This window comes from Eretmochelys imbricata, chromosome 13 (genome assembly GCF_965152235.1).
Source record: "Eretmochelys imbricata isolate rEreImb1 chromosome 13, rEreImb1.hap1, whole genome shotgun sequence".
Classification (NCBI taxonomy): Eukaryota; Metazoa; Chordata; order Testudines; family Cheloniidae; genus Eretmochelys; species Eretmochelys imbricata.
The window spans coordinates 37,754,751-37,766,443 of NC_135584.1; the positions used below are offsets into that span (position 1 = coordinate 37,754,751).

The 11,693-nt window shown below is 51.0% G+C and overlaps 1 protein-coding gene across 1 annotated transcript; it reads left to right on the forward strand.

The window, feature by feature from the left end:
• Window positions 1-5,618: 5,618 nt before the first annotated feature.
• On the forward strand, window positions 5,619-11,460 carry LOC144273692 (mast cell protease 3-like). Its single transcript, XM_077832381.1, has 5 exons — window positions 5,619-5,692; window positions 6,387-6,543; window positions 6,746-6,881; window positions 9,531-9,791; window positions 10,567-11,460. Exons 1-5 carry the CDS (start codon window positions 5,635-5,637, stop codon window positions 10,714-10,716), a joined length of 762 nt encoding a protein of 253 aa, XP_077688507.1. The 5' UTR covers window positions 5,619-5,634; the 3' UTR covers window positions 10,717-11,460.
• The last annotated feature ends 233 nt before the right edge of the window (window positions 11,461-11,693 follow it).

Below are 11,693 nucleotides of genomic sequence, written 5' to 3' on the forward strand. Positions count from 1 at the left end.
CTGAATCGAGAACCCAAGGGTGGATCTGAGAAATCAGCAGGAAATCCTAGAAATCAAGGGCAGGAGTCAGCCAGATGCTGGAAATCAGGATTTGGAATCAGGGATGGGAATTGAGCAGGTTAAAGAAATTTGTGATGGATGCTAGAAATCAGACACGGGAACTGGCCATATTCTAGAAATCAGGGACATGGTCCAGCTGGATCCCTGGACCTTGAGGTGGGAACTCCATGCAAGTCCTCAGAGTGACTTGACCAAGAGACCCCAGAAAGAGGGGTACAGAGCTGGATTTCAGGACCATGAATACAGAATGGAGCCCACCCTTTGCTTGGACATCTGTAAACCCATACCTGGTGTTTGCTTCTCAAGCGGCTCCGGAGGCCCCCTGGTCTGTGACGGGAAGGCCCAGGGCATTGTCTCCCAGGGCAAACCTGATGGGTCAGCACCCCAGGTTTTCACCAGGGTCTCCAAATACGTCCTGTGGATCAAGAAAACTGCACAAGCTGATGCCATAGATGGGAGCATTCATCTCTTCTCGCGTGATTGGACAGACAGTTGAGTATTGCAGAGGCATGACTGGCTGGCTGGCTGGGTATTGCAGATGGATGGATGGATGGATGGATGGATGGATGGATGTGTAGCCAATGGTTTTGGTTGATTGTTCATTTATTGTGTGATGTTATGATTAACTAATATGTTAGGTCATATGTAATCATTGTATACTAAATAGAGTTAAATTGTAGGATTATAGAAGGATAAGATTGATCAGTAGTGAGAAGTGATAATTAGGTACACCTTGTACCTTGCTGGTCTGGCTCCTTCGGGACGTGACCGGTCCCGAACCAGGGAATTTGCAGGATCAGGAGAGGCCAATGTCTGTCCCTCTGCTGCCGGCCACAGAGCTCTGCTCTGGCGTGAGAGGGGCCGGCATTGACGGAGTGGGGATGGGAGTGGGGCCGCTGTGGGGAAGAGGCAGGGCAGCTGCAGAGCCCCACGGCCAGGGCGACACTGCATCCCCTCTCAGTCAATGGTGCTCCAGTGCGAGGTTCTGCAGCCGCCCTGCCTCTTCCCCCGAGTCCCCCCCCCATCCCTGCTCTTCTCCCTCCTTCCCTGAGCTTTAACTCCGTGCTTCTGAAGCTCTGGGAGGGCGGGGGAGGAGTTTCTAAGCCGAGGGATGCTGGCTTTTCCCCGTGAGTGTTCCAGCCCTGGAGCAGCCCCACAGGGTTGCCGACGATGCCAGACCAGGGTTGTTGCCAGACCAGGGAAGTCCAGATAAAGGAGGTACAACCTGTATTAGGTATCTAAATAAGGAGGGCTGAAATGCAAAGCCTACAGGCTTCAGAGGGATAGCCGTGTTACATGCTGAGTCCTGTAAGATTTTCGCTTAGCCACACTAGGCCATAGGCTTAAGAAATGCTTGACATAAGTGACCAAACAGTGACCCTATGCCACAAGATTACAGAAAAAGATTTACCAATGGGTGACAGATGATGGATACATACTGCAGAACAATGGAGAGATGGACATGGCAAATGAGAAGACAGATAGATGCATGTTGCAGAAGGATGGATGGATGGATGGATGGATGGATGGATGGATGGATGGATGGATGGATATTGCAGAAGGATAGATTGATAGATGGTAGAGGGAAGGGTGGATATTGCAAGAAGATGAACAGATGGATATTGCAGAAGAATGGATGGATCGATGATGAATTGATGTTGAAGAAGATCGGATGGATGTGGCAGATAGGAAGACAGACAGATGGATATTGCAGAGGAAAGATGGACCGATAGCTACTGGTGATCCAGAGAAATGAACAACAACCAGTCAAGCCTGCCAGGAGATCTCCCTCCAGTCAGAACTTACTCTTATTTTTTTTCCAAGGCTGCAGTCTCTGCCCTAACCGTACAGATTCCTTTCTATGTTTCTTCCCCCCTATCTTTTTAAAATTCATATGGACGTCCTATGCTGACATCCCATTGTGTCCATATAACTCTGTGGGGATTTTCAGGGATGGGAGAAGGGGGTCCCGAGCTCGTAGCTTTCTGCCATGTTATATTGCGATTCCTAGAGAGGGCAGCTCACCTACTTACCAGATCAGCAGTCGGGCTCACCAGTGTTGTCAGTTGTTGGCCGTTCTCTGTGTGTGCTGCACCAGCTCTGGCCAGGTAGCCCGTACAGCAGACTTCTATCGACTTGTCCAAGGAAACCCCAGACTCGGTTCAGTGGGAGAGGCACTTGGCCAGGTTTATTGCTAACAGAGCACGGTATTAATGCCGTATACCTGCTACAGGTGCACTCAACACATATATGCCCGAGACAAGGGACTCGGCTCAGTGAGGCCAGGACTTTCTGCTCCCCCCTCAGCCAGACAAAGACACACCCTCTCTGACCCCCCCTTTTATACACTGATACAAACAATTTACGTGTTGCCCCTCTGATGTGGTTGGTTACCACACTTTACCTGTTGGTTTTCTCAAAACACCTCTATCCTTCACCCTGTCATCCTGACCTTATCTTTAGGAGGGGTCGGTGTGTCCCTGTATCATCTTCAGGGAGTGTGTTTAACTTGTGTTGGGGGCGTTTACCTTGTATTGCAGTGTTCTGGCACGATCCTTCGGGAATGTGCTTGTGTGAATGATTAGTGCCTAGAATTGCTCGGTTTTTTGCCATGGCAGCCCTGGTCTTGGCAAGTTTATGTATTGGACAGTGAACCTGCAAGCAGGCATCTGCTTAGTAACAGGGCCTGAGTTTTGGTTATAGCCTGATTCTTGCTAACTTTACTTTAACTCAGCAGGGCCTGACTTAAATTAAGGCCTTAGGTCTAACACCAGGATCCTTATAGCAGGCCTTATGTCTCAGGATCTCTCTTCTGATAACATCCTCTATGTCCATCCACCCCTTCACTCTATCCATCCCTCCCGCCCCATCAACAACCTTCTATCAATCCATCCTGCCATCCGTCTCTCCCTCTCTCCCTACACATATGGAAGTCTCCATCCCTCCCTCCCTCTCCACACACCCCCTCCATCCATCCGTCCATCCCCTTACAGTGTTACCCATTGCTGTAGTAACTCAGGTCTGTTCATGCCTTCACCTCTGCCATGTTTGCCTGTTAATTTCACTCTGTCTTCTGTCTGCCAGAATCAATGGAGTCTAGTGACATTCAGCCTTTGTCAGTGTATAATTCCTTCCAGGGCCTTTAGAACTGGCCACCGCTATCATAGACAGCCAGGTCGGCATGTGCAAAGCCACCTGCAGGAGTGAGGTGTCCAAATCCCATTGACTTTCAGTGGGTGTTCGGCCCCTAACACCCTGGCACCCCGTTTTACAATACCCAGTCCATCTCGTCAAGTGTTGGGGCTCAATCCCATGGAAACTCAGCGCCCAGCATCTCCCAATAGGGGAAATGGAGAGATTTTCAGAATCGCCAAAAATGCAGTGGGTTCCCCTAGTATGTATGGCCAGGAGCAGGTACACACAGGAGTCCACTCAGCCCCTCACTCAGTTCAGTGGGAACAGCTTCTTATGGAATCCAGCCTCACCCTGGACAGCTACCCAGGGTGGGGAATGGGACATGGGGCCTTTCCCTTCTAAGGGCAGTCGGTTCCAATAAAGCCCCAGGGTGTGGACTGGCTGGCTCAGGAGCATGGGGATGGGACATGGGGCCTTTTCCCTCTCAGAGCACCAACTCTCCCAGACAAGACTGGCTGGCTCAGCAGGATTGAGAATCTGATTACCGGTAATTGTTTTGGGTCTGGTCCCCAATCTGGGTGTCTGTGGGAAGTGGTGCTGTCACAGATGGGGGGATCTAGTCTCCCTGACCCACATCCCTCCCTCCAGCTCACACCCACACTGCGAGGTAGCGGGAGCTTTGAGAAGGATCAAGGGCTGGTTCCCACCAGAGGCTGAGCTGACAGTTGGTCAAATCATGACTTCCACCACAGTAGCACCAAGCCAGGGCGAGAGCTCAGACTCTGTTGTTAGCTACCGAACCATTTCCCCCAGATTCACTCTAGATGTGCGCGGTACCCAGCAGTGCACAGGTGCTAGGAGCACCGGGGGGTCCTAGCTAGGTGGGTCCCCAGCTGTGCCTGGCCCCAGAACGGGCAGCCCCCCATTGGGCAGGGCTCCAGGGGCTCAGCTGTGGGGGGGGGGTGACCCAGTTGGGCTGTATATTCCGCCCCCCCGACCAGGAACAAAGATGGCCAAGGACCACCTGGCAGGTAGAAACATCACACTGAGGTGCCCCCTCCATCCCCATCTCTGCTCCAGCCCAGGTGCCTGGAGGAAGAGGCCAAAAAAGCTGGTTCAGCGGATGTCTCAGCCCTAGCCACATGCCCCAACAGGCATGTGCACAGACCGGGGGGTGGGGGGTATCAATGCAAGCTGCATCAGGGGGCAGCTCTGCCCCATATGTGCACACCGCTCCAGGCTCTGGAGGGTGACTAGCCACAGAAGAACCTTCTTTCAGCTCCTTCACCGGGGCACAAGGAGGGAGGGGGGTGGCGTTGCTTTGCAAGACGCAGGCCAGCGAGTCTGTGAGCCTGTGAGTGGTGAAGGCCCCAGCCAGACACAGGAGCCCTCCTGTTGCAGAGAGATGCTGAGATGAGGCCGAGTTGACCACAGCACAGGCCTCAACTGGCCCCTCCTCTTAGCAGCTGAGCCACCTCCCCCGGCACAGCAGGTCAGCAGGGCACTGCCCAGCGTGAGCGCAGCCCTGCGATGCCCATGGCCCCACCAGAATGGACTCAGGGGCTGAGAGGTCCCAGATGGCAGCTCCCCTTTTCCACCCTCACCCCCCAGTTGATGTGGTGGGGGGGTCCAAGAGCTGAGATGGGAGAGCCCTCACCCACATCCCGGAGCACATGGCCCTGAGGTTTCCTGCCTTGCATTCCCAGTGCCGATCTAACCCATCTCCCAGGCAGATGTCCCCTCCCCAGCTGCGCCCTGACAATGTTGCTCGTACTCCTGCTCCCCAGGGCTCAGGCTGGTGATTGGAGGGGTCATAGTGGCCCCGATGTGCACAGTCCCCGGGAGGTTCACGGCCCCAAACATGCATGGCCCCTGAACTATAGCACCCCAGATATGCACAGGCCCAGGGGTGCAGGGCCCAAGAAGTGCATAACCTCAGAGGGTGCAGGGCCCTACAAGTGCACAGCCTCCAGGGGTGCAGAGCCCCAGATGTGAATAGCCCTGGAGTTAAGGGGGCCCAGATGTGCACAGTCCATGGGTACAGGAAGCCACATGTGCACAGCCTCATGGGGTACAGGGCATCACATGTGCTCAGCCCCCAAGGATGCTAGGCCCCATATCTGCTCAATCCCCAGGGTGTTCAGGGCCCCAGAGCTGCACAGTCTCCAGGGGTACAGGGCTTCAAATGTACAAAGCCCCAGGGGATTCAGTTCCCCATATATGCACACTCCCAGAGGCTCTAGGGCCCCACATGTGCACAGCCCCAAAGGTTTGCTTTCTGCTAGCTCTGCAGGGTGGCTGGTGACTGCCTTACTCTATGTGTGAACTCCTCCCTGGCAGGATCCAGGGGATGTGGTTTACCCTGAGCCAAGCGTCACCCGTCCTATAAGTTACCCCAGAGACAGACACATTGTCTCCTTCCTCAGACGCCTTCTGACGATGCTGCTGCTGCTCCTGTTTCCCATGGTCTTTCCCCTGCCCCCCGGGGCTCAGGCTGGTGAGTGCAAGAGGGGATAGGCCCCCCTTGGCCTCAGAGGGAGTAGAGCTTGGCACTACTGGAGCTGTCTGCAAACCATGGCTCCTCCCCAGAGTCAGATGCTTCCACCGGGACCATTGGAGTGTCCCCAGCACCCAGCTGGAGTGCTGTGGGGCTCCAGGGGCTATTGGTGTTTGCCCAGGACCCAACTAGGGAGCCTCAGGTCCGTGGGGCCTCGGGGCAGTTATCAGTGTGTGTGTGCCCAGAACAAAGCTGAGGTGCCCCTGAGCTTTGGGGCCTGGGGGCATCAGTGTATGCCCAGGACCCATCTGGGGAGGCATAGGGTCTGGGGGCAGGTGTGCAGGGACCTAAAGGGGCAAGGGGAGAGGAGGGGGTTGATGCTACCATAATAAATCCACTGAGAGAGAGGCAACGCACAGAAATTCAATAAGTTGCTGATGTAATTCAATAAGTTGCTGATGCAACTCCTAGACAGGAAATGCAGGTCTGTGCTGTCTGTATGGTTAGAGCCGGGGAAGAGGGGCTAGGAGCCAGGACTCCTGGGTTCATTTTCCAATTCTACCAAACTCTGGTCTCGGACTGGGTCTGTTCAGTGCCTAGGACAATGGGGGCCTTGATCTTGGTTAGCGGAGGGATACACCAGCTGGCTGGATCGGGAACCTGAATTAAATCCTTCTCTTGACATGTCTGCCAGGGGAGATCATTGGAGGACAGGAAGCCCAGCCTCACTCCAAACCCTACATGGCCTTTGTAAGAATACAGAGAGAAGGAAAGGGAGGAAACATGTGTGGCGGGTTCCTGATCCGGGAGGACGTGATGGTGACGGCAGCTCATTGTAACTGCAACCTTGGGTAAGAAATGCAAGATCCCTGCCCCTTAGCCAGCCATTCTCCGAACCTGGGGCCAGGTCAAAGTTACTCCCCACCCAGCAGGGGAAAGGCCCTGGAGTGCTGGCATGATCTACACACACCCACTTTAACAAGGTTAATGGCCCATGCCTGAATCCAGAGTATTGGCCTGTCTACAGCACCTGCATCCCCTTGTATTTCACAGCAACATCTCCGTGCTGCTGGGGGCCCACAACTTTGAAATAGATGAACTGGGGACGCAGAAAATCTGGGTACGGCGCCGAATCCCCCACCCAGAATTCAATGATGAGACGTTTGAAAATGACCTCATGCTGCTGCAGGTACTGGCCATATCTCAGCCCCCACCCCAGTGACCTCACACTGCTGCAGGTATCACCCCATCTCATCACTCCACTGTGATGGATTCCCCCTGGGGTGCTGCTTAGAACTGGGGTACCACTGAGCCCACCTGACCCAAAAGCCTGGGCTCCCTTTACACTGTAATGGTGTGACAGGCTCTCAAATCCCCTCCAGCATATATACATGTAGGGACACATCCAGCTGCAGCTTCACAACGATGCTGAGATCAGCACTGCATGTGAAGGATTGGCTAAGGAACTGCCCAGTACTCAAGTGCACACCCCTATCTAGAGACTAAACCCAAAATTGCACCGTCTTGTCCTGCACAGAGAACTATACAGCGTAAGGTCATGAAATTCACCCCCTCCCTCAATGTGGAGAGGGATACGCATAGCTTTCTGCCCCAAGTTATAATTTCCATATACACACTAGGTTTTAAACAAAACAAAACAAGTGTATTAACTACAAAAAAATAGATTTTAAGTGATTATAAGGGATAGCAAACAGATCAAAGTAGATTACCTAGCAAATAACACAAATATGCAATCTAAGCTTAATATACTACACTGCTTACAAGTAGAAAATTCCCACCCTAAATGTTGTTTTAGGCAGATTGCAGAGATTCTTGAAGGGCAGTTGCATTTGCCTGCAGCTTAAAACTTCAGATATTTTATTTACAGGCTAGACAGTCTTCCAGCCTGAGCTCAGTCATTCTGCCCTCATTCAGTCTTTGTTTCTTAGATGTTTACAGCCATCATCCTGGACGGGGATTCAGTGAAGAACGAGCCATGATTATGTCACTCCCTTGCCTTACTGAAGGCTCCTCAGTAAGAGATTAGCATCTTCTAAGACCTATTATTCTTCCTAATGGTCCTTACCAGACATCAATCTAGACTGATTGCTTTCTGTCTAGTGGATACTCCCCAGGTGTAAACACATTTGTAATAGGTGCATAGACAATATTCCTAACTTCAGATACAAAAATGATACATACATATAAATATGATAGTCATGTTCAGTAAATCATAACCTTTCCAATGATATCTCACATGCCTTATTTTGCACAAAATATATCATAATTGTCCCATACTCATACCCTAACATTACTATGAAGAAGATGGGTGTGATGGGCTCGGTCACAGAGATCCCCTAGGCCCTGTCACCTGATGTGCTGAAATTACCTCTGAGCCCGTTTTTCCTGCCAGCCTGGGCCTCCAGAACCCTGCCTGGTTGAGCCAGACATGCTAGCCTGCTGCAACACAGACACAGAATCCGGGCCACATCCCCAAAGCTGCAGACCTTAACTGAAAACAGCTCAGCAGGTCACCTGTCTCCAGCTTTCAGACACCTAGCTCCCAGTGGGATCCAAATCCCAAATAAATCCATTTTACTCTGTATAAAGTTTGTACAGGGTAAACTCATTAAATGTTCGCCCTCTGAAGCACTGAAAGAGAGATTTGCACAACTGTTTGCCCTCCTGCCCCCCCCCCACTCCTCCAGGTAACAATTACTACACTGGGTTTATTAATAAACAAAAGTGATTTTATTAAGTATAAAAAGTAGGATTTAAGTGGTTTTTAGCAATAACAGACAGAACAAAGGTTTCAGAGTATTCACAGAGCAAAATAAAACAAAACACGCAAGGCTAAGCTGAATACACTAAGAAATCAGTCACAAATGATAACTTCTCACCCTAGATGTTACTTCAGGTAAAATCCTTCTCGGGTCAGTTGCCTTTTCTAACCTGGGTCCAGCCTGTTCTCACCCACCCCTGTGGTTACAGTCCTTTTGTTTCCAGGTGCTTGCAGGTATCTCTGCGGAGTTGGGGGGCCACCTCTTAAGCCAGCTGAAGACAGCTGTTGTTTGCTTCCCTCACTTTATATAGAACTTCCTGAAGGCAGGAAACCTTTATTTGAAATCCCACTCCCTCTGGAAAAGTACCAGATTCCAGATGGAATTCAGTATCAGGTGAGAGGGTCACATGTCACTGTAAGACCCCCAGCCTCCGTTCTTCCTGGGTGGGCCCACAGGTCACAGGGAGGCTTGCAGGTAATTAGGGCCATTCACAGGTCATTGTTTCTGAAGCACCTTTAATGGCTTCCACTTCAGGTGTTTGCATCAGCAATACGAGTTTATGTCTTGTTCGCCTACCGCCAGACATGGAAACAATCCATGCAAACAAATAGGATGAACACACTCAGTGGATTATAAGCTTTCTGATGATACCTTACAAGGGGCATTTAGCGTACAGCAGTTATGCCATATTCATAAGCATATTTTCATAAAGCGTATGGAGTGCAATGTCACAATGGGGTGTAATGCCACCCTGACCCTCAGTGAATCCACACTTCTGCAGGTACCACTTTCATTCCACCCCCCCCACTGACCCCCACACTGCGGCATGCAGCATCACAGTCACATCACCCCTCCACCAGCGACCTCACTCTGCTGCAGGTATCACTCTGTCCCGTCACCAAGCCCCCTGTAGCCACATGGCATCACAGATTTGCACAGTTCTCATGGGGATGCCCCACCTGGTCTCATCTAGCACCATCCCCCCAGGATAGGATGCATCCCCCAAGAGGATTTTGATTTCCCTTCTCTCTCCTGCCCCTCGCCCTGCATCACAGCTGATGGACAAGGCCAAGCTGACCCAGACTGTGGGCACAATTCCCCTGTCCCAGAAGAAGGTGAAGAAGGGGGCAGTGTGCAGCGTGGCTGGCTGGGGCCAGACCAGTAGCAAGACAAACTCCCAGCCCTCCCCGACCCTGCAGGAGGTGGAACTGATGGTCATGGACAAGAAAATGTGTCTGTCTCAGCCCTATCTGCACTATGTCCCATCCAGGATGCTGTGCGTGGGGGACCCCCAGGAGAGGAAGTCGCCATTCCTGGTGAGTGTGGGACAGGGGCACACAGTGCTCGGGACAAGGTGCTGCTAGAACAGGAGACCGACAGGGCTGGGCAGAATGGGGAGAGTCAGGATCCATGGTGAGCCAGGCAGATCCTGGGAACCAGGAATCAGAATTGCCCAGATCCTAGGAATCAGGAATGGAGGCTAGAAATCAGGGACAAGAACCAGGCAGTTCTTTCAAATGAGGAATGGATGCTTGGGACAGGAACTGGCAAGATCACAGAAATCAGGGACAGAAATCATCTGGATGTTCAACAGGTTCCAGAAATCAGGGACATGAATCAGGGACATGAATCAGCCAGATCCTGGAAATCAGGGATGGATCTTAATCGTGAGGGAAAGATTCCAGAAATCAGGTTTGGAAATCAGACTGATCCTAGGAGTCAGAAAGGGGAATGGCTGAATCAAGAACCCAAGGTGGATCTGAGAAATAAGCAGGAGATCCTAGAAATCAAGGGCAGGAGTCAGCCAGATGCTGGAAATCAGGATTCGGAATCAGGGACAGGAATTGAGCAGCTTAAAGAAATCGGGGATGGATGCTAGAAATCAGACACCAGAATCGGGCAGGTTCTAGAATTCAGCGACAGGGGTTGGTTGGGTCATGGGGTGGGAGCTCTGGGCATGTCCTGGGAGTGACTTGACTGTGAACCCCCAGGAAGTGGGTTACAGAGGTGGATTTCAGGACCGTGAATACAGAATGCAGCCCACTCTTCGCTTGGACATCGGTAACCCTGTGCCTGGTATTTACTTCTCAGGGCGACTCTGGGGGCCCACTGGTCTGTGATGGGAAGGCCCGGGGCATAGTCTCCCATGGCAGCGGTGACTGGTCAACTCCCAGTGTGTTTACCAGGCTCTCCATATACATCCCGTGGATCAAGAAAACTCTGCGCAAGCTGAAGCCTTAGAGGGGAGCATCCATCTCTAGTGTGAGTGGAGAGCTAGACGGGTATTGCAGAGCAATGGCTGGCTATTGCAGATGGATGGATGGATGTGTAGCCAATGATTTTAGTTGATTGATCATTTATTGTTTGATGTTATGATTCAACAACATGTTATGAGTTAAATTGTAGGATTACAGAAATATAAGATTGATCAGTAGTTAGAACGGATAATTAGGTATTAGGGGTCTCAGTAAGGAGGGCTCAAACACAAGGTCTACAGGCTGAGGCCTGTAAGATAGTAGCTTAGCCACACTAGGCCATAGGGTTAAGAAATGGTTGACATAAGTGACCAAAGAATGACCCTATGCCACAAGATTACGGGGAAAGATGTACCCATATGTGGCGCTGCGAAAAATGAACACTAAGAGTAATTTTTTGCTTACAAGATCCCCGGCAGTGACATTTTTCTAACACGTGCCCTAACTGTAGGGTGCATAATGTGCATAAAAGCTAATGAGGCATAGTTGAAATCACATTATAAAAAAAGGATGCCCAGATCAGGAAAATTGAGCTTCCTATTGGAAACACCAGCAGGAACCACCCCTCTAGTGATGATCATTTGGCCAGGCATCCATCAGACCTTTAGAATATCATGAAAGGATGTGAGTAGAAGTATATTTGTCACTTGTTCACCGGTCTTTATAGAATTTCTAGATGTTTGGGTAATCATATCTTTAACTGTAACTTCAATAAAACTTGTAAAACAGACAGGGCCTTTTATGCGTGAAATGTACGTGTGGTCACAACCCTTTGTCCTTATGTGTTCCTAGAGACTCTAAATCTGAAGCAAGTAGCAGAGGTGACTTTCACTCTGTGAGTTTGAAACTGTAGCCACTAGAGCCGAACCTACGGTGGTGTAATACCACACTACAAAATTCCCTTTAAATGAAAGAAAAGGCAACAGATGGATGGATATTGCAGAAGGATGGATAGACAGAGGA